This window comes from Candidozyma duobushaemuli, assembly GCF_002926085.2.
Source record: "Candidozyma duobushaemuli strain B09383 chromosome Unknown A_B09383, whole genome shotgun sequence".
NCBI lineage: Eukaryota > Fungi > Ascomycota > Pichiomycetes > Serinales > Metschnikowiaceae > Candidozyma > Candidozyma duobushaemuli.
Genome location: NW_020289901.1, coordinates 2,759,331 through 2,780,474, shown reverse-complemented (window position 1 = coordinate 2,780,474; position 21,144 = coordinate 2,759,331). Strand labels below are relative to the sequence as shown.

General features: G+C 48.4%; 11 protein-coding genes across 11 annotated transcripts; 5 read left to right on the top strand and 6 right to left on the bottom strand. All coding sequences in view use genetic code 12, as the record gives it.

Moving 5' to 3' along the window:
* Positions 1-51: 51 nt before the first annotated feature.
* CXQ87_001260 (uncharacterized protein) lies at positions 52-777 on the bottom strand (the record flags this gene model as incomplete). Its single annotated transcript, XM_025479804.1, has 1 exon — positions 52-777. One exon carries the CDS (start codon positions 775-777, stop codon positions 52-54), a length of 726 nt encoding a protein of 241 aa, XP_025339277.1.
* Positions 778-803: 26 nt separating this feature from the next.
* On the top strand, positions 804-1,684 carry GOA1 (Goa1p; the record flags this gene model as incomplete). Its single annotated transcript, XM_025479803.1, has 2 exons — positions 804-1,630; positions 1,678-1,684. The coding sequence occupies 2 exons, from the start codon at positions 804-806 to the stop codon at positions 1,682-1,684; spliced, it is 834 nt and encodes a 277-aa protein (XP_025339276.1).
* Positions 1,685-1,713: 29 nt separating this feature from the next.
* Positions 1,714-2,763, bottom strand: CXQ87_001258 (metalloendopeptidase; the record flags this gene model as incomplete). The annotated part of the gene is made up of 1 exon (XM_025479802.1): positions 1,714-2,763. The coding sequence occupies one exon, from the start codon at positions 2,761-2,763 to the stop codon at positions 1,714-1,716; it is 1,050 nt and encodes a 349-aa protein (XP_025339275.1).
* A 118-nt stretch (positions 2,764-2,881) lies between these two features.
* CXQ87_001257 (uncharacterized protein) lies at positions 2,882-4,015 on the bottom strand (the record flags this gene model as incomplete). Its single annotated transcript, XM_025479801.1, has 1 exon — positions 2,882-4,015. One exon carries the CDS (start codon positions 4,013-4,015, stop codon positions 2,882-2,884), a length of 1,134 nt encoding a protein of 377 aa, XP_025339274.1.
* Positions 4,016-5,959: 1,944 nt separating this feature from the next.
* Positions 5,960-6,562, bottom strand: CXQ87_001256 (uncharacterized protein; the record flags this gene model as incomplete). Its single annotated transcript, XM_025479800.1, has 1 exon — positions 5,960-6,562. The coding sequence occupies one exon, from the start codon at positions 6,560-6,562 to the stop codon at positions 5,960-5,962; it is 603 nt and encodes a 200-aa protein (XP_025339273.1).
* Positions 6,563-7,094: 532 nt separating this feature from the next.
* CXQ87_001255 (uncharacterized protein) lies at positions 7,095-7,635 on the bottom strand (the record flags this gene model as incomplete). Its single annotated transcript, XM_025479799.1, has 2 exons — positions 7,095-7,399; positions 7,482-7,635. 2 exons carry the CDS (start codon positions 7,633-7,635, stop codon positions 7,095-7,097), a joined length of 459 nt encoding a protein of 152 aa, XP_025339272.1.
* Positions 7,636-8,154: 519 nt separating this feature from the next.
* Positions 8,155-8,751, top strand: ECM1 (Ecm1p; the record flags this gene model as incomplete). The annotated part of the gene is made up of 2 exons (XM_025479798.1): positions 8,155-8,167; positions 8,228-8,751. The coding sequence occupies 2 exons, from the start codon at positions 8,155-8,157 to the stop codon at positions 8,749-8,751; spliced, it is 537 nt and encodes a 178-aa protein (XP_025339271.1).
* A 205-nt stretch (positions 8,752-8,956) lies between these two features.
* Positions 8,957-10,770, top strand: CXQ87_001253 (calnexin; the record flags this gene model as incomplete). The annotated part of the gene is made up of 2 exons (XM_025479797.1): positions 8,957-9,923; positions 9,944-10,770. 2 exons carry the CDS (start codon positions 8,957-8,959, stop codon positions 10,768-10,770), a joined length of 1,794 nt encoding a protein of 597 aa, XP_025339270.1.
* Positions 10,771-11,494: 724 nt separating this feature from the next.
* On the top strand, positions 11,495-12,412 carry CXQ87_001252 (uncharacterized protein; the record flags this gene model as incomplete). The annotated part of the gene is made up of 1 exon (XM_025479796.1): positions 11,495-12,412. The coding sequence occupies one exon, from the start codon at positions 11,495-11,497 to the stop codon at positions 12,410-12,412; it is 918 nt and encodes a 305-aa protein (XP_025339269.1).
* A 2,226-nt stretch (positions 12,413-14,638) lies between these two features.
* On the top strand, positions 14,639-16,258 carry JEN2 (Jen2p; the record flags this gene model as incomplete). The annotated part of the gene is made up of 1 exon (XM_025479795.1): positions 14,639-16,258. One exon carries the CDS (start codon positions 14,639-14,641, stop codon positions 16,256-16,258), a length of 1,620 nt encoding a protein of 539 aa, XP_025339268.1.
* Positions 16,259-16,395: 137 nt separating this feature from the next.
* Positions 16,396-20,640, bottom strand: CXQ87_001250 (uncharacterized protein; the record flags this gene model as incomplete). The annotated part of the gene is made up of 1 exon (XM_025479794.1): positions 16,396-20,640. One exon carries the CDS (start codon positions 20,638-20,640, stop codon positions 16,396-16,398), a length of 4,245 nt encoding a protein of 1,414 aa, XP_025339267.1.
* Between the last annotated feature and the right edge of the window lie 504 nt (positions 20,641-21,144).

Sequence of the window (21,144 nt, the reverse complement as noted above, 5' to 3'; positions counted from 1 at the left end):
GTTTATGTATTATGCTATGAGAGGGTTTCATGATGAGCGCTCTAGTCCAATTCAGCTTTCGTCTTCGTCTTCGCTGTCGTCATCATCATCTCCAAATGCGGCGGGTGTCACTTTCTTATTCGTGGAAAGGCCCTTGAGTGATAGGTTTACAGGTTTGTTGGATGCAAAAGTTAGGTTTGTTTTCGTCATCTGCGGCGAGTTAGCCGTGGTGGCATTGTTTGTTTCTTTGCCCTTAGCAATTTGCATCTGGATGAAGTTATTCGATCTATTTTCATCCGACACGAGCTCCTTCTCTCTGGTTTGTTTGGTGTGCAACACCAGTGGGTCCACTAAGCTGATCAAGAGGTCGAACTCGTCCACAGCATCATCGTGAGTCTCGACTCGTATCTTGCCTGTCCTGCCCAAGTACTTAACGAAGGAAGTAAGTGTGTTCCATTTTGTAGCGTTCATATGAACATGGTTCTTGTCATTGAGAATGTATTCCTGGTAGAATTTGTTAGCGTTTATCTTCTTTGTGCCGTGGTTGATTCTTAGAAGCCTTAAAAATTCACGTTCGAATTGCCGCAGGTAGTCTTCCACAACAGACCTTCCCTTTCCGTCTTTGCTGAGATTGGATATTCTACCTAGGTGCGAAGGCGATTGCAAATGGTTCTTGAAACCATTCTGGTCTCTGCACTGTTTCTCGCAAATCTGACAGTAAAATCGTAGTTTTTGGAGGCCCGATGCTTTGAGTTGTTTGGACTGAAACTTAGCGGTGCCAGGATCAGCTCTTCCCATCTTTGTCGGAAGAAGATGTGTTGGTGATGATCATCAGTGAGATCAAGACACAGGAAACTACTTTTGAAGACTATCGGATGTTCAGGAACATATCCCTAAGGCACACGCCAACCCTCCGCTCCTTTCTGAAAACACGGCTACAGACCATAAGAAGCTACCTGGGGCCTCCTGTGAAATCTTACCATGGATTGAGAACACCATTAGCTCTTCTATGGGCAAGGTCACCTCCACAAACTAAGGTATTCGGAGGCTTTGCATTATTGGGCCTTGCTATCGCCAACCTTCATCCAAATACTATCATCACATTGGGTCCTCCACTCGGCGTGGGTGCGTGGTTGGCTCGTTCACGGTATGAAAAGATGGAATACTTTAGACTGGTGAGACAGATACAACCTTCCTCGGCAGAAGAGTTTGAAGATCCCGATCAAAGAATTTGCATAGCTCGGTACAACGAGGAGGATGTCAATCTCGTATTGGAGGGTTTCGACAATCAGTTCCAGTACTTCAAGAAGCAGGTGCTTGACCTTGTGGAGAAACGCATAGTTGACTACATAGCTATGTCTGAGTCTACGCCGCATACAATGTCAAAGGTGATCAAACCACTCATTGACGAGAATAAACAGGTGACTGTGCATTTGGGATCCGATATCGAGACTTTTGTAACAACAAAAGCCGAGGTTCCTGCTCTTTCTGATGATACTATCGTGGAGTTCACAAAGCTCTCGGTGCCTTACTACAATTCCAATAATGTCCAGCGTAGAAAGCGACTTGGGATTGTCGAGGTGAGCTTGCTTGAGATTCCACAGGAGAAGGAGCAGTTCCAAGATTTCCGGATCGGGGTGAAGCTTGTCCAGTACAAGCAGTGGGGCGCTGCCTCCGAATATATAGGTGCTCTTCCAGGACTTGATGTCCAGAAGAGCCTGTTCTGTAAATAATTTATCTGGCCTTGCCGAAGAAGTTGCGTTGGAAGTCGTCAAATCTTCCCCATTGGAAGCAGTTCGAAGCTTCTCTGATTTGCTCCAACTCAGGCATCCAGCTTTGAATGTCATGCACTCTCTTATGTGTGTTGGGATGTGTGGACAAGAACTCCTGAAGCATCCCGCCTCTAGCCATTGGCGCAGCCTGCTTCTCCCAATTCTCCATTCTGTCCCAAAAGTGCACTGCCTCGTGGATATTGAAGCAGGAACGTGCCATCAACTCACATCCAATGCGGTCAGCCTCTGACTCCATCTCTCTAGACGATGGCATCTGAAGCAAGCCGGCAATTAACAAATCGTTGAACCACGAAATACCAGTAGCAGCGTATAAAAAGGTTGAAAGAGCTATATAGATCGGCTGCTTGCTGAGTTGCTCTGAGGAATGGTTTGCCAATTGATGGGAAAGTTCGTGAGCTAGAACGGTGGCAAGACCATCTTCGTTCTTGCAAATGGGGAAAATTGAAGAGAAAATGAAGATTTTGCCGTTGGGCAAAATGAAAGCGTTCGGAGGCTCTTTTCTTGGGTCTTGGACTTGAATAATGCTGATGGACCAATCCAAGCTCTTCAAATGAGCAGCTTGTTTGGGATCAGCGGTATTGTCTATAGCCGACGCAAGTAATCTGTTCATGATACTCCGGATCTTGTGGTACTGAGGATCCGAAGAGGGCAACAACTGACCACCGAATTGGGAGATGATCTGCGAGTAAGAGTAGTCACCGATCTTCCTCTCCATCCAGTAAGGCACCCATAGGAATCTGTATCTGTGTGTGAAGGGAGCCTCGTTAAGATTGTATAAATAGAATGCCACGCAGCCGCCCACAAAGTATTGGAAGTTTCTGTTTCTTATGATATCGTGAACGGTGAAGTTGGATCGTGAGCTGTTCCTGAAGCCTTTGTAAGTGGCATAGCTGCGATTGAAATAAAGCCTGCTGTGGATTTCAGAATTGAATCTAGCCCTTGAAGCATTTTGCCAAAGTGGGCGTAGAGGTGCCCTGGTGAAGCGGAACATGAGGGAGTAGATAGAATAGAAATTGAGAGCTTCGCGACATACATAGAGATCATCACTACATTCCCAATTGAGCGAGCAGTATAAGCCATTAATAAACTAATCAGCGAGCAGCCAGCACTCACTTAAATACAACGTCAGGTTCCTCCTCGTCAAAGCGTTCTGTGGCGATGTTGTTGTCGAAGTTGCCCTCGATATTACCAATGCCACTGTACGCCGTTTTCCGAGGAACAGACTCCGTCTTCGGCGTGTCAACTTCCTCTTCTGTGACCATCAAATTATTTTTCTTCGCCTCGTCGCTGTCAGCCTCAGCGTTCACTCGTTGGAAGTAGATGTGCTTCTGGCGCGGCGTGGAAGTGCGGTCTTCGTCATCTTCGTCATCCCTTGAGGGCACTTGGACAATGTAATTTTCGTTGATAGCGTCGTTTTGGAAGTAGTCCTTAATAAGCTCTGTGCTTGAGTTATTGTTGACCGGCACTTGGGGCCTCTGCTTGACTGACACTGTTGCGGCTCTAGAAGGAAGTTTATCGAATAGTTGGGAATGGTGGAGTTGCTTGGCAAGGTTCTCTAGCGAGCGGTTATTGTTACCATTGTGGTTGTTACCATTGTGGTTGTTTGAACCTGTGGCCATGACCAGGCTGCCGTTGAGGCCCGATCCGCCTATTAGACTTGTGTTGCTGCTGCTTACGGACGACTTGCCGTCGTGATGAACCGCAGGCGGTGGTTGCGTCAACTCACTGAGGTCGCCGGCGGTGGAGTTATGCGAGCCCAAGATGGGGATGAATGTGTCGTAGACGTCGTAGGCCGACGGAGATTTTTGGTGCAAGCCAGGCGAGCTGTTGTAGGAGGCGGGGTGAGGGACGTAGCGGGCGCTGTTGCCGTTCAACACGCTAGGAGGAGGCGTGAAGAAGTTGGCCTTCTTTTGCTCACTAAAGGTGTTGCTAGCAGACAGACCTCTCGACAGGGAGGTGTTGTCGCCGTGCACATCCAAGTCTGTGGACAGCACCTGTTTCTCGTGGGCGGTAGCGGAGTCCGAGCCCTCTTTTTTATCGTAGTTCTGCTGTCTATGCAAGGCGTCCTGGAACTGGTTGAAGGAGTTGTCGTCTCTGAGCTCCACGTCGATATCCTGCTCCATTGTGTCCTCTTTTCTCTGGCGCTTCCGATTTCGAAAGTAGAACACGACACAGAGCACGAGAATGACAAAGCATGGAATACCCACGGAGAGGCCCACAGCCAAGGAGTTATCGTAACCCATGGGGTTTTGCGGTGGCTGAGGATTAGGGGTGTTGTTCGTTCAGCTAGATGTTCTGCGAGGAGAACAATAAAAAGATACACAAGCGAAGGGACGATATTACTGAGCGAAGGTCGGGTTCATTAACGAAGGCTGGAGGAGTTTCGGGCTGGAGGAAACGGCTCTTGCGGTTGGCGTTTTCCAGGATCTTTGCACTCCCGTAATAAAATGTTTTCTTATGAAAGAGAACCCGGTGCGGAAAAGGGGGATGTGCTAGGGCGGAGCAGACGGTTATGGTCTGATAGCGACGGAGGGTGGGATAGCAAAAAAAGCAGAACGCACGGAGGTGGCAGATAATGGAGGTTGTCTTAACTTTTTTTTTTTTTTTGGAGCCCTGTCTCTGTCCACGCCAGCTTCGACCTGTCTCAGGTGGCTCAGGCAGGCTTTTCCGAGGCGCTGAGTCGGGGGTGCACCGGGGAACAAACCGGCCGTCGCTCCTATTGCTCTCACGTGATATCCGGTGCCATTTTGGGCAAACTTCCGGGGGGCGCTGTCAGCGGCTCTCAGCAAATGTCGAGCGCTCGCCTGGAGTTCCGGTTGCGACAGTAAGTGCTGGCTTTTGAAAAAAAACTTAAAGAAGCACTTTCTATTTTTTTTTTTTTTTTTTTCAATTTCTCCGGTCCTTCTCTCCTCGACTTCCGGTGGTGCCCTGCCAGCGTTTTGTTTGCGCAGCCTCCGGCGCCCAGCAGCACCTCTCCTAAACCCCCTGGGCGCTGGCCCAGTGCACCCTCCTGCGCCCGCCGGCGGAACCAGCACGAGATGCCTCACTCTCCACGATTTTCCACTTAAACATTTTTTTCTTTTTTTCGGCTTTCGTTTTCAATAATTTGCAATCTGTGGTGGTGAAACGTTCTCTTTTTCTTTCTTCAATTGAGCTCCCCCTGGGGCGGACCCCCTGGGGCGGTTGGCGGTAATTCTCGGTGGAGTGCAGTGAGTGCAGCGGTAGAGCTGTTGCGGACACCAGACGCAACGCTTTGCCCAGGCTTTGGGGGACCATTTGCGGAAAGTTGAAAAAGCGAGAAATAAAAGGAAGGGCTTTCCTGGCGCCCAGCAAGGCACTAGGCCCGTTTTGTGGAAATCATCCCTTGCCTATTTTCCCCCTTTGTGCTGTCTCTCAGTTGCTGCAAATGGTCCTGACGTCGTGGCTCCCTGCGCAACCTCCCGCACCATTCCGAGGGTGCCCAATCCGGTTGATCTGATTCGGCTGAAAAATGGCCCATTGGCCGCTTCAGGTGCCCAGGATTTAGACGAACCGGGCCTACCTCTCCCTTATTGTTCAAGTCCGCTTTCGTGAAATCTCTGCAAACAACCAAACTCTTCAATCTCTTAAGCTTCTCTCCGTATCTTTGCACGCCCCGTCGATGTCACTGTTGCCGCATTCGGCACCCTTCTGACTGGAATCGGCCCACGACTTGGCTGCAAACTGGACCGCAGCAGCTAATTTTGACACCTGCAACGGCTTTATTTAGTTTTGGCGAAGCGTGGTTTTTGACATATCTAGCGGAGGCGTGGCACCTGACCGGGCTTGACTGGTATGGCCTGCTATGGCCTGGCGGAATCGGCAGCTCAACTGGGTATTTTCGTCTATCCACTCACAATGTGCTCGTCTAGAGCGCTATATTTAGACCTTCCACATACCCTGCTCCAATGCTTCGTAGTGGACGTTCGTGAAATCTCTTCTACATCTCCTCTGCAATGGCTCCAAGCGGCTTTTAATATATACGAAGCTCGCTGTCTAGCCAAGGAATGGCTTTCACTCACCACAGCCTCGACCCAGCCTGCTCGATCCCGAACGCCAAATCACCATGCTTCTCTTCCGTCGATCTGCCTTACACACAATCCCAACGTTCTCCATTAGCTATGTACATATTTTCTTGTCCGTGAGCCTCGCTGTGCTGTACTGGGCTCTTACAACTCAAAGTCCACCGACGCATCCTTGGCCAAGTCGATCACCTCACCCGAGTCCGTCTCCAACGTCCATGCGTGAATGTCGAAAGGCACCAATTTGGACAATCTCGTGGCGTTGAGGTGCAAGTTTCCTCCGCCGGTGTCACCCTTAACCTGGAACGTGATGTCGATATTGCCCTTCACGGTGTTGAGCGTGCCCCAGATCCACGGCCACAGGCTCGCGAACCCGATATTTGGACCAAGTGCAGCCTTAGCATGTTCGGATCTTCTCAAGCAGTAGAGCACAGAGTTCACGATGGGTGACCTCGTCTTCTCGTAGTTGAAAATAAGCACGCACGAGAGCGTCGTGCCCACGGCGTAGGCCCAGAAGTATCTTCTGTTCTGCTTCTTCTTTTTGAACGGATCGGGCAATTCCCTCTCCACCGACACGGGGATCGACCTCACCAAAGTGTCCAGAGCAGGAACACCATCGTCAAGGTGCTTGTGCGCAGCCTGGCTGCTATTGAGCCTGATAGACTGTAACAAGGGCTGCGGGGTTGCAAGACCACGCCATATTGAGGGAAGAGCTTTTGCCCGTCCTATGCGGAATCCAAGTTGAAGCATGCTGGTTTTGGTGGTATGAGCAAAGTTTGATAGTGGCAGTAAGTATTGGTGTACGGGGGTGGCAGAGGCAGCACCGCAGGGACTTGGGTGACGAGGTGGGGGTGGGATGTTGAATGAGAGGTATTTAGGATGATTTTTTGGTCTTGGTCAATTTGCGGGGCTAGCTTTTATGATTTCGTGGCTTTTTGATTTCTTGAGTGGTTTTTTGAATTTTCTTGATGGTTGTTCGTATTGATACTTTGAATCCATAACTATGTAACCAAGCCAATGCACTTCTCATGCACAGCTCAGAAGAAAGCTCTAATATTGCAATCACTTTCATCGCATTCAAGCGGTTCCAACAAGGAATTTCCTCGTGTTGTTCTGGAAATCTACATCCTTTGCAATCTACGCTTTATACTGTCGCTACCACTACATAGCTTTATGTTATAAACTGTCATTATCGTTAGGTATATTGAAAAAAATAAAATGGACAACGGCCTTTGACGACCCTTGGCCATAGCGCCAATGACCATGCGGCACCTCGTTTTAATCATAATTCACACTTGCAGACAAACCAGTCTAGGGTATCGTAGCCTCTCAACAGCTCAACGCCTTTAGCTTCAGCAAAGCTTACATCAAGACACTGGCCCAAAAACTTGATCATCTGCTGGGCTCCAACGGTTCTCTTCGGGATCAAGATGTAGCACCCTGCGATTCCCAACTTCTCTTCACACATTTCTACAAAATCCACACATGAACGCAAGGAATCTTTTGCAACCAACGCTTGGACCCCCTCCGTGCTCATGAGAAACACGCCCATTGGGTTCTTAGCAGGTAAAGGTTCAATCCACCCATCTAGTAGATGGACATGACGCGTACCCCGCCGAACGCTTACCTTCATAGCGGAGCGGGAAATCAGAATTGCGAAGTCACAGACACGACGGAGCTGACGGAGCTAGGAAAGAACACTGATTAAGCTGAGCAGCAGCGGTGTTGTAGTTGGCAACCTTGTCAGCACCCAAGCAGCTACCGGAGGCACCGGTAACTGGACGATAGCGATTCAGGTCATATTCTGGTTCTGGGATGTTCATTGTGGTGGAAGATTATTTGGGGTTTTGTGTATCAGGAATGAGATTGTGGTTCGTGATAAGAAACCAGGACCAGGCATTAGCGGACCTACAGTGCGCTAAGTCATGTGATGCGGGTCAGGAGACATTGGTAGCTAATCGATAGATATTGCATTTGAAGGCGGTTGAACTCTTAAAGGGTTCAAGAAAAATATGAAGGAGACTTGTTCGATGCTTTTTAACAGGTATTTTATTGAATTGTGATCAGGCTTAGCAATTGTTGACAGTGGCTTGGTGATATTATTTATGGGTGGAGTATGGTGCCCTATGGCATTGAGGTGTGAAGGAGAAGATAACTTTCAAATATTTGAAGGATGAACAAAATCGAAACTAGTCCCATTCCGCTATTTCACGATTTTGTGAATTTTGACAATTCATTCGAAGTGACTCCCAGTCCCACAAAGCGCATCGCTCTATGAGACTTCTACACACAACTTGTGCACTAGTACCTCATCGGATCAAAGAACCAATCTGTTATCCACCATGGCAAAGAAAGGTATGCTGACAAAAGCATAAATAGATTTTCCTTTTTAGAACCATCATATACTAACAGCAGTTTCTAAACACAGCAGGGCCGCCCGCAGAGGTGAGATCAACCTCGATGGTGAAGCAAAGTCCTTGGCCACGTTGGCCAAGGGAGAGAACAGCGATGTTCGTAAATCCATTATCAGAACCACCATCAAGAATGAAAATCTTTTAGCGAAGAAGATGGAGAATGATGCCATCCGCAAAAAGTCCAACAAGAGAAAGACCAGTGCCTTGAAACACAAGTTGGATAGAAACCTGAAGCTTGACGGTGTGTTGGCCAGCAAGATTCAGCAGAGCATAGACCGTGCCAAATACGTGCAGACGGCAAGAAAGCTGGGCTGGGACCAGATCAACAAGGGCTTGAATGTGAGGCCCGTGGAGGATTTGAAGAAACAGGATAAGCCAAAGCTGGAGGAAGAGATGGCGATGGACGAGGAGGATGCATATGTGGAAGAATTCTTCAAGGATACTAAGCCCGAGGAGGAGGAAGCTCAGAAAGCACCAAAGCCAGACCAGAACGCTTTTGCATTGCTTGAAGAGACCGAGGCTTAAAGGGAGGTTTGATCAATTTTCACCAACTCTGTACATTAGACAATGGGTATATACGTTTTGAACACGGCTTGATTGTATTTTCGGCACCAACGGCTCCGTAATAATGGAACCCACAGAAGCTGACCTGCATACAACCAACCATGGTGTAGATTTCCAGCTACTTCTTCCGGCTGCAACATCACCAAGAACTCTCCAAATCAAAGCTATGAAATTTCTGCATTTGGCTTTGCTCCTGGCTCTGGCTGTCACGGCCCTAGCCGAGCAATTTGTGCCTTTTGACCAATCACAGCTTCAGGAAGATTCCTTCCTTGAACAGTTCGATTACCCGTCTCTTCTCGAATCAGGATGGGTGCCTTCCCAGAGTCAGAAGTCAGGACCTTACGACTACTTTGGCAAATGGAAGATTGCCGATAAGTCCAAGTACCAGGCATTTGAAAACGAGAAAGGTTTGCTTATGGCGAAAGAAGCAGCCTACTACGCGATCTCCAAGAAGCTTCCTCAGACCTTTGTCAAAGGCGGAAACGGTGATCTAGTTGTTCAATTCGAGGTAAAGTTTCAGGAAGGCGTTTCGTGCAGCGGTGGGTACATCAAGCTTCTCAGCGAAGGAACGATCGAGGAGGAATTCAGTGACAGGACTCCATTTGAGGTGATGTTCGGACCTGACATTTGTGGATCCGAAAGCAAGGTGCACTTCATTGTGCGCAAGCACGACGAAGAAAGCGGCGAGATGGTGGAGCACCGACTCAAAAGACCCCCAATGGCTAGAAACAACGTTCTCACCAACTTGTACACGTTGGTTTTCAGGGCCGACGGAAGCACCGAGATCAGACTCAATGGAGACGTGGCCAAGGCCGGAAACGCATTCACGTCTTCGAAGTTCATGGATCCGCCATTGTCAGAGCCCGAGTATATCGAGGATAAGACTGCGAAGAAGCCAGACGACTGGGACGACGAATTCTTCATTCCTGATCCCGAGGCAGTAAAGCCAGACGACTGGGACGAGGTTTACGGCAGTCCATGGATTCCCGACCCCGCCGTCAAGAAGCCCGACGGCTGGAACGATGACCCTGCTGTGCCCAGTTCGATCCCCAACCCCAAGGCTACGAAACCGGCTATGTGGCTCGAGGAAGAGGACGGCGAGTGGACTCCGCCCATGATGAGAAATCCCGAGTGTCTCCATGGCTGCGGCGAGTGGAAAGCCCCGAGGTGCCCAATCCAAAGTACAAGGGAATTTGGACCGCTCCGCTGATCCAAAACCCTAACTACATGGGTGTGTGGAGGACGCCCAAGATCAAGAACCCACGTTTTGGCAACGAGGACCATTCGCACTTGATCGGACCTATAGACGCATTGGGCTTTGAGCTCTGGACAATGACACAGGGGGTGCTTTTCACCAACGTCTACCTCGGTCGCTCTGTGGAGGAAGCTGAGCGGATCGGCAACGACACCTTTGTCCCCAAGCAGCAACTCGAGTGGGACTCCTACAAAGCCAACAAGCCCAAGCCCGAGCATGACGCCAAGCCGCCTCCACCAACGTTTGAGGACTATCTTGACGAAGACAGCGAGAACTTGGTGCACGACGCCATCCAGCTTATTGTCCTTTTCTACAAGTCGCTCTACAACGACGCCATGGACTACTGGGCCGATTTCCAGGCCGATCCTGCAATTGCAATTTCGCAAAACCCCGTCAAGTTCGCAGTGTATTGCGCCATTGGAGCGGTCGGGCTTACGGTCGTATTCGTGGCCGTCAACGTGGCGATGTTTGTGGCGCTCCAGGCTAAGAATGCAGCGGGGCCCACGGGGCGTAACGGTTTGACAGGTGATCCAAACACACCAGCTACGCTGCGAAGCGAAGCAAAGCCTCAAAATGCCGCCGTCGCTAAAAACGAGGGCGGTAGCGCAAAAACTGGTGGAACGCAAGTTGCAACAGGCACGGAGCAAATAGACCCCGTGGGTGGGTCCACAGGGGCCAGTGCTGGAGACGTTGACGGATTGAGGAAAAGGGCCGCTGGAAACTAGAGAGGAAGAAACAGCTTGGGAATTTGGCTTTTGGGTAGTAGGTTTGAGCGCTGCGCGGGAGACAGAGCGGTTTCGAAAGCGGTCACAAAATCAACGATTCGGCCACAAAGCCAGCTGTAGCGCCGGTCCCCCCCCCCCCCCCCAGGGCGCTTGTTCCTGGAGACTTTCTTTGTTTCACAAGACGTTAGGCAATTTCGCAATCACATCCATCAGTGTGCCTGTCCTATTGTGAGGGCTGTCTTCTACAGGGCTTAGTGCGCACATGGGCCATAGAAGTATTAGAGGAGCAGACAGCAAAAGGTGGAAAAAAAATCCCGTTGCTGATACCAGATCACAGGGCTCAGTTTCAAACCACTGCCCCTTTGCTAGGGCGCAGCTCTTGATAGCTTTGCCCATTGTCAGGGCGCAGTGGTTGAGAGAGTTGCCCATACTAAGAGCACAGACGACGTGCATGTGCGTCGCCAGAACAATGCATCATCTGCAGCAGGCCACCAAAACGCAAGTTTGGTTGCAGACAAAGGTTGAGTTTTAGCTCTCCTTGCCTCACGTGGCGGCCCTGCCATGGAAAATCGCCATCTCTCATGAGACACTAACCCACGTTGGGCTAAATTGCGGGCGTATAAAGACCCCGGCTCTTTCCCTCCACAAATGGTCTTTATCGGTGTTATCTCACAACAAGCAGTGTACACACCCTTACCCCATTTGTTAATTGCCTGCGCCTAACATGTCGATTGGAACCGCGAACACCTCTAACAGAAGAGGTAACGTCACCAAGTTCACTAGACTCGCATTTGTCTTGGTTACAGCAGCCTTTTTGGTGATTTTTGACATAACTCTTCCCGCCGCCGCCGCCATGAAGATTAGACTCTACACAAACAACATCAGATACGACAACAAGAACCTTGTTCCTGGAGAGCACGAGTGGAGTGAGAGAGAGCCATTGGTCTCTGAGAGCATCAGATTCCACACCCAGGCTGGTCCTTCCGTGGTGTGCTTGCAGGAAGTGCTCCGCAACCAATTGGAGGACATCTTGGGCGACTTGAACCTGAAGAACAAGAACGAGTGGGACTACTACGGTGTGGGCCGTACTGACGGAAAGTACAAGGGTGAATACGCCCCAATTCTCTTCAGAAACGACGACTGGAACGCCATTGAGAAGAAGACCTATTGGCTCAGCCCTACCCCAGACAAGCCTTCCAAGGGCTGGGACGCTGCGCTCGAGAGAATTGTCACCACGGTGATTTTGGAGCTGAAGCAGAGTGGCCAGAGAGTGAAGGTGTTGAACACCCACTTTGACCACAAGGGTGTCACTGCCAGAAGAGAGCTGGCCAAGTTGCTCATGAGCAAGATGGAGGACGGTTCTGAGATTCCTTTCTTGTGTGGAGACTTCAACACCGAGCCCACTGACGAGCCATACCACCTCTTGACCGACGGAGGCTTCAAGGACGCTAGAATCCAGGGCAAGGGCTACGGCTATAACTCGACCTTCAGTGACTTCACCCGTGACCACGAGGCCAACACCATCATTGACTACATCTGGTCTGGCGACGACAGCCACTGGCAAACATACGGTGTGGTTCCCAACTACTTTGACTTTTACATGAGTGACCACAGACCCGTCATTGCCGATTACGAGATCTAAATCGCGCTGCCGCTGATATCGGCGCCTAAAAGTTTTTGACATTTGGACATTCTTAGCGACCGCTTCATTCGAATTGATATGTTTTCTACGTGTGTGTAAGCAGCCGGCTTCCGTGGTGGAGAGCAAAGCTTCCCCATTGGCCTTATGTAGGGTGCCTTGAAGTGCCCCACTTCGTTTCTCTCCTCTGTTTAGTCATCAGCAACACCTGACAACCTGAGATTGTAATTCTTTGGTTTGCGGGCTTCAATTCAAATCTCGCTGAAGGCTGCTTTTAACGAATCACAGCAGATTTTAGGCTAACCCCGAATTTACCACCAACGAACAGTGCTCATGTACTAATGCATCGTGAATCTCGTTTACGTGGTGAATCCTGGGGGCATACAGTGTAGCACAAAAGCAAGCCTGTGGAAATACCATTTGAGTTTAAAGCTTAAACACCAGAGGTCATTGAATTGATTTTTCAGTTGGTTATAGCGGAGAAGGCCAAAGATGGAGAACAAGGAAGACTGCCAGCATTCTTCCATCGTTTTGAGCCTCGGGGTCCGTGGATATCGGGACGAAAAAATCACTCAACCCCATCGGAAAGAGGATATCCTAGGATCTACGGTGATCGGAAAAAACCGTATACTCGGACACGAGGATACCCACGGCTGAAACTCAAAATGGTGATTCAATTGATAGGAATAAAAAATATTTCTGGAAAAGCAGGGGCACCAGCAAAACGCCTTGTGTGTTGGGTTCCCGGGGCATTGTTTCCAGAGGTCCCCTGGGTCCCGAATTCCAGAAGAACATGGACTTTTTTCTTGGACTCCGGGGTCCCCCTCCAACACTCAGTCCACTTTGCTTTTTAATTCTGCCCCACCACCTCTGTTTGGGTGGTCACCAGACCGAAAAGGCGAACCCCACTGCCCCACTTCCTATCCGTTGGCGAAAACCGGGATCGTGAAATCCCGGGAATGGTTGTTGGGCAGGGCGAGGCGTAGAACAATGGACAGCTGGCGAAGATCGTTGATTTTAGAGAGGAAGAACAGCAGAGAAAAAAATAATAGTGTAGCAGGGGACAATGAAACATCAAGAAATCTGTAGGTGAGGCTTGGGCGTGGGAAACGGATCTGCAGCACCCTGCGCCTCGAACAAGAAACTCAATTGCCGTGGTAAGGGTGACGCCTTTCTTCAAAGAGCAAGAAGTACATGCAATCAAAGCTAAAGGTGAATGTTGTTGCCTGAAAATTCTGGCGGTGCTGCTTGCTTCCAGAGGGTGGAGGACTGCGTGCAGGAGGTGGGGCAGTTTTGCTAATGCCGCATGAAGGAAGCGTGGGATTATTGTTTCAACGGCTGAACGCGTTGCAGAGTGTCTAATATACGAGATAGGCCTGCTGATACGGCCGTTTTTCGGTGAAACCCGTTGGTGGCAGAAGCTGGAGCAGGTCGAAAAACTTTTTTTTCCCAACCCACCCCTCCGCGCGGGACTTTGTCGCTTTGACAGGTGCGCTGACAGCAGAATGGCATAATTTACGTTCGGCGCAGGAAAAAGCTGGGCGTTGGCTTGCAATAACTCCATGCTCCAAGGCGGTTACGGTAGTTTGTGATGGGGTTCTTGTGTTATTTGCAGGAAACCTTGCTACTTCAGGCCCCGGGTGACTCACCAAGGCCGTAAAAGCCGTATTGTCTCCAGCAAGTGTCTGGAAACCGCGCTTTAAATCCTTATTGTGGGACTTTCAAACAATACAGCGGCGTGGGGGAGGAGCCCGAGATTCTCGGTGGGGCACTCCGAATCTCCACCAGCTCAAGCCTCCGAGCTCCATGCAAAACCACCCCTCCAGCACAAAAAAAAAAAAAAAAAAAAAAAAAAAAGCTCCGGGTTCCCTATTCCAGTCAGGTGCCCCACGGTATCAGATCATACGGGCTCGGCTACGCTGAGAGGTTGAGAGAGTTATGCACCCCGCATTGTGGGGCACGCGGCGTACGCTTTTGTACGGTCCGTGAATGCATCCGAGCTCGCTTTACTGCTTTTAATAGCCGCTCCACTCAACCTTCTTTGCGGACTGGAGACAAGGCTGATAGTCGATTGACCAAAAGAAGGGAGGGGTGCGGGGCGCTGGAGTAGCAGCCCGGAATCAGCCCTTCGTGCTGCAAAAAAAAAAAAAAAGTCGGATTCTTTGTCCCATGTAGCCTATATAAGTTGCACCCGTTCTGCTGATTTTGTCGTATTCTCCATCACCAGCCATGGCCTCCATCACCTCTTCCATGCACCTGGAGTACGTCAAGGAGCACAACAAGCATGTTATCCAGCCTCCTCGGTTCACCTCCAGGGCTATCAAGAAGTACCTCTCCACCCGAGTATCGTCGCTTTTTCCTTCCAGAGAAGAGATTCGTTCTTACTCAAAGCGGGAGCTCTTCAACCCGTTCTACCCATTGAAGCAGATGACTTGGCACCACTGGAACTACTTCTTCATGGGTTTCGCAGGCTGGACCTGGGATTCCTTTGACTTTTTCACTGTTTCGTTGAACACCCACGAAATCGCCGAAACGTTCGATAAATCCGTCACCGACGTCACCTGGGGCATCACCTTGGTGCTCATGTTGCGTTCGGTGGGTGCGTTGATTTTCGGTTTCTGGGGTGACAGATACGGCCGTAAATGGCCCTACATCATCAACTTGAGTCTTTTAGTTGTGTTGCAAATTGGCACTGGTTTTGTGAAAACGTTCGAGCAGTTTTTGGGCGTCCGTGCTCTTTTTGGCGTAGCAATGGGCGGTATATTTGGTTTCTCCTTGGCCACCTCTTTGGATGACGTTCCTGTCGACTGCAGAGGTGTCTTGTCGGGTATTTTCCAAGAAGGTTACGCTTTTGGCTACCTTTTGACTGTCATTTTCAACAGAGCCATTGTTCCAAACTCGCCCGAAGGCTGGAGATCCATTTTCTGGTTTGCTGCCGGTCCTCCAGTGCTTTTCATCATCTGGAGAGCTTGTTTCCCAGAAACAGACACCTACATTCGCCAGAAGGAAATCATGGAAAAAGAGCAGGAAAACAAGCCCGCCGCCAAAAAATTCTTCACCATGTCGGACTCCGCCAAGGAGGCCTTCAGACGCTACTGGCTCATGATGATCTACTGTGTGTTCATGATGGTTGGTTTCAACTTCATGTCTCACGGCTCCCAGGACTTGTACCCTACATTGTTGAAGGTGCAATTGCAATTTGGCGAGGACAGATCCACTGTCACCAACGTTGTTGCCAACTTGGGTGCCTTGTTTGGCGGTTTTGTGTGCGGTCACTTTTCCACCTTTATCGGCAGAAGATTGACTATTCTTTTGGCGGTGATTTTGGGTGCCGCCATGATCTACCCATGGGCTTACTTGCGTACTGGTGCCATTAACGCTGGTGCTTTCTTCTTACAAGCAGGTGTGCAAGGTGCCTGGGGTGTGGTTCCAATCCACTTGTCTGAATTGTCTCCTCCAGCCTACAGAGCCTTGGTGGTGGGTCTTTCGTACCAGTTGGGTAATTTGGCTTCCTCAGCCTCCTCCACTATCGAGAGTAGAATGGGAGAAAACTGGCCCGTGAGAGCCCCAAACGGTGAAATGGTGTACGACTATTCCAAGGTGATGGCCATTTTTATCGGTGCCGTTTTCGCCTACATGTTCTTCATTATCTTGATTGGTCCAGAGAACAGAGGTGCTGACTTTAACATGATGAGAGACGCCAAGATCGAGGATGACAGTGTCCACAGCTCTGGTGAAAGAGATGACAGCTTGGACTCTCTTAACAAGAAGGATGTTGCTCATATCGAGAATGACGATCTTGAGAAGAAGGCTGAAATCACTCACATTGAGGTCGACCCCAAACAGTAATTATGTATTTGAATATTAAGCCGCAGCCCTCTGGACAGGGCTGGTTGTACTAAAAGAGAATCCTGTAAGTCTATTATAATATGCACGGGGAAGTTAAGCTTCTGTGTTAAGCTTTTGATTGGCATGTCTGGTATGGATTAATGCTGGTCCCTTGTCTTAAAGTCACGCAGGGTGATACCAGAGTTGTCACACATCTGCCTAAAAATTGACCTTTCTGAATTGAAAAGGTTTGACGGTGTGTCGAATTCGGAAATAGCACCTTGATCTAAAACCATCACACGGTCGTAGTTCACAATAGTCTTGAGACGATGGGCAATACAGAGAATGGTACAGTCACTGAACTCTCTTGCAATCGCTTTCTGCAACTTGCTATCGGTGGCATAATCAACGCTTGAGGTTGCTTCATCAAGAACAAGGATCTTGCTGTTTCTGACCAAAGCCCTCGCAAAAGCAACCAATTGCCTCTCACCCAAAGAGAAGTTTTCACCGTCGTCTTCAACCTCACCGTCCAAGTGAAATTTGCTAAAATCTTCGTCGTCTGGCTTTTGGGTTTTCACTTTCTCTAGCTTGTCTTCTGGAATAATGTCAGCCCTAGTCAAGGTATCCCACAATTCGTCATCCGTTTTTGTACCAAATGGATCCAAATTTTTTCTGATTGTTCCTTTAAACAAAATAGGGTCTTGCGGAATGATCGAAAGTTTTGACCTCAAGGCGTGTAATCCCAAAGTAGCGGTGTCAATGCCATCAATAACGATGGAACCGTGATTCAATTCTGCGATTCTGAAAAGTGCAACCATGATGGACGATTTACCAGCACCAGTACGACCGCAGATACCAATCTTTTCATGTGGACGGATTTGGGCGCTGAATTTCTTCAAGGTAAGTGGCAAGCCTTCCCTGTAAGCGAAACCAATATTGTTGAATTCAATTGCACCCTTGTCCGGCCATTCTGGAGGAGGTGTGGTCTCGGAAATCTCATACGCTTTCTCTTGTGGAAGCTTGTAAGCGTATTCAAGAATTCTTTCGGCCGAATTCAAATCTTGCTCCACTTTGGTGAAGATGACCACAAACATGGAGATTTGGTTGGAAATTTGCATGACATAAGACAACAACAAACCGACAGAGGAGGGATTGATATCGAACACACGGAAGACGCAAAGAAAAGAAATCAATAATGCAAAGCATGAGGCTAATATAGCCAAGTGATCATCAAGCCATGCCTGAGCAGCCAAGGTGATAAAGTATGCCTCACTTGTTTTGTCTATGGTGTTGGAGTTCGTTTTCAAAAATCTGGGTACCAGCCCAAAGCTTTTGATGGTGGGCATTCCGGTGAGTGCTTCATTGAAGTTGTTGTAAATGTGAGATCTTTGCACTGCTTCCAATCTCTTGACTTCTCTAGCAGATGCTTGGTAGAAGGTAGCAACAACAATAAAAGCTGCAACAATAAATGGAACTGCAATTGCAAACCAGGGCATGTAAATGATGCACAAAATGACAACACCAACGATATTGGCAAAGAAATAAATGAGCATTGCAATTTGGTCTCCTAACTCATTATCCAAGACGTCTGTGTCTTTCGTGAAACGGTTTATCACTCTGCCCATAGGAGTGGTATCCATGTACGACATTGGAACGTGGAGAATTCTCTTTAACGCCTTTATGTTGAGGATTCTGGAAGCCCTATTCAAGACATAAATGATCCCGCAAAATTGAGATGCAACAAACACAATGGCAAGTACAGTGAACATGACATAGAGGCCAATGTAGAACCCGTTGGAACGATCAAACTTCAAGGAAATCCAGAATGACAACCAATTATTAGTGAACAAGGACGTGAAGGTCGCAAAGACTAACATAACGATAACGACGTATAGCAACCAGTTGCCCTTAAAACCATCGAGACCCGTCAATACAAACCTTCCATAGACATCCCAGCCAATTGCATTAACTGACTTGTGTTCTTCTTGAATCAACTTTCCATCTGAGAATTCTTTGATGCTGTCATCGTTGACCTCAAGAGTTTGCGTTGTTGTGTGTCTGGTTAACTGCTTTTCAATGAAATCCTTTTCGTTTCGTATTTCTTCAACAGCTTCTTCTTCCTCGATTTCCTCATCCTTTTGGCTATGATCCATGAGGGCATTAAAAGCTGGGCTTTTGTTCTTGAGTTCAGCAAGGCTTCCTTTGGTAATTGAGCCATCGCCGTTCAAGAATATCACAGAATCCGCCTCACTAATCAAGGAGAGCTGATGTGTAGCAAGTACCCTGGTCTTGTCCTTCAAAAGCCCCAAAATACACTCGTTCATGATATGTTTTCCGACTTTTGCATCAACAGCACTCAAAACATCGTCAAGAAGAATAATATCACTTTTTGCATAAACGGCTCTTGCTAAACAGACACGAGCTTTTTGACCACCCGAAAGAGTGATACCACGTTCTCCGATTTCGGTTCTGTCACCAGCAGGAAGTATATCAAAGTCACTTGTCAAGGAGCAAGCTTTCACAACCCTGTCATACCATACTTCATCAAAAGGCAACCCAAACAAAATGTTCTCCTTCAAAGTACAGTTCTGAATCCAAGGAGCACCACACAAAAGAAGGGAGCCGTTGAGGAGCAATTTTCCTGAGTTTTTCTTCATGGTCCCGTCAATAGCGTGAAGTAGGGACGACTTACCAGAGCCGATAGAGCCTGTGATGACCACGAATTCACCCTGCTTCACGGTAAAATCGATGTTATTAAGTTTGAAGGAGGAGAGTTCCAATGACATCTCTTCCGAGTCAGGGGAAGAGGATTTCGGTGCGTTCTTTGCTTTCTTCATTTCCTTTTTCTTCCTCTTCAAGTCTGCCTTTTCCTTCTTCAACTGTTCGATATCTTTCGTGAGATCAACATCCGTCTCCTCCTCAACATCAAATGTCTCCCACTCAAAGTCACAGCTATGCAATGCAATAGAACACTTCTCGTCATCCATTGAAATTTTATCCTTTTCACTTATGAGGTGGACAGAGTCGTTGGGATCCAATTCCTCTGCTGCCAAAACCTCAGCTACTCTGTTCATCCCGAGAAATGCATCAACAGATCCAGCAAGTGCCAATGGGACAATCACAAACTGGGATGCCAACATATTAAAGAGCGCCACGGATGAGAATATGGTGGCTGGATTTCGGGAGTTTGAGGGGGCAATAGCATAGAGGGTGAGAAAAGAAGCCATGGCACTGATCAAGGTTAACGAGGTGGCCAATGTGATGATGATCATTCTGATGAACTCCATTTTGAGAATGAAGGACATTTCCCTGCGTCTGATTTTCGATATTAGGTTGAAGTAGGGAACTTCCCACGAGTAGAATTTGATCATCTTCAAGTTGTTAAGGAGCTCCTTGACGTAACTGACTCTTGCATCTGTGTTCTTCTGAGCAGCCACCCTGAACTTGAAAAGAAATACACTCAAGATACCCGCGATGAACATGAACGCTATCATGAGGCCAATGCCCACCATTGCAGGGGCCTTTATATTGTACACAAGTATTCCGATGGCGATTGCCACAGGACATACAACTGGAAAGAGCTTCACTGAAACACCTGCTCCCATATCGACACGCGAGACGTCTGTACTCATTATGGCGGTGAGCTTTGAAGCAGTAAACTTCTTTCGAGACTTTGCACTGAGCTTGAAGGATTTTTCTAGAAGGAGAGTCGTGAGAATCGCTCGTATTTGAGCACCCGTGAGTCGAGCAAGATAGGTAGATTGGGTAAGAAGAATGTCAGTAACGAGGATCAAAGCAGCAATGCCAATTGCATAGCCCACACCTGTCCCCATGTTCACATCAAGTCCATACGCCTTCTCCAGAACAAAAGTGATCAATTTCCGAGATAAAAGTGGAGTGCAAGCGGATCCACTCAACGACAATGCAGCGAAGGTCATGGCCATTGGGTACTGGACGGAGAAGGTTTCTAATAAGGACAAAAAACAAAGAGATTTTGCCAAGCGGTAGTCGTCCATATCCTTCTCAGGAGCCACAGATGACGATTCGATGGTCTCTCCTCTCAGCTTGGCCTTCCTGTGAAGGTGTTTCTGTTTATCATTTTCCAACCTGCGTTCAAATATAGCCTTGAACTTTGCAGCAAGCCGTTCTGCTGTGATTTCATCATTGAGCTTCAGCATGTCCTCTTCGACCAAAGTACGCTTGTACCCCACATGGAGCAACGGGTACAACCATGTAAAGAGGAAGAAACTGAGTGGATTTCGCCACTGTTTGTGAACGGGACGTTCTTCGGTAGTTGGAATCGGAGGAACCTTTTTCAGAAGAAAAGGCGTTAGAAGCCGTTTTTGTAGCTGTGGCGTTGTGCCATATTCAAAGTCAGACAGAGACGATATGGCAGTCGTCATTATGGAGAAGCAAAAACACCAGGGATCCAGCAGCGGTGGCAATGCATGATATATAAGGGAATTATGCACGGGCTTGTAAATAGAAGAAACGGCTTTGCCGCACGCTACGGAAGGATGTGAATTTTATAGGCGATGCGGCTCAATTCCAAGCATCTTGGAGGCGACTTTTCGGAAAATCGATAGCATGGCTGCGAAATTGGTGAAGACACCTGCATGGGGCGGCCGCATGGTCCGGAAGAAATGCTGCCATCTAGTTCCGATCCGAATTGGAGGTTGTTATAATGTCAAAGGGGAGCGATGTTTACTTGAAGTTTTCTTGAAAGATTGTAAAGGAAGCTCGTTTTTCTTAACCAAGCCTCAGCGGGGGTATTTGCCACCGTTCAAGAGGAGCCTTCTAGGCGCACGGCACATCTATCAACCTAGCCTTCAGAAGCTCATTGAAGTAAATTTTCTCTAGTTTTTTGAATTTTCTTGAAACAGTTCGTTGATTCTGGAGATTGGCCG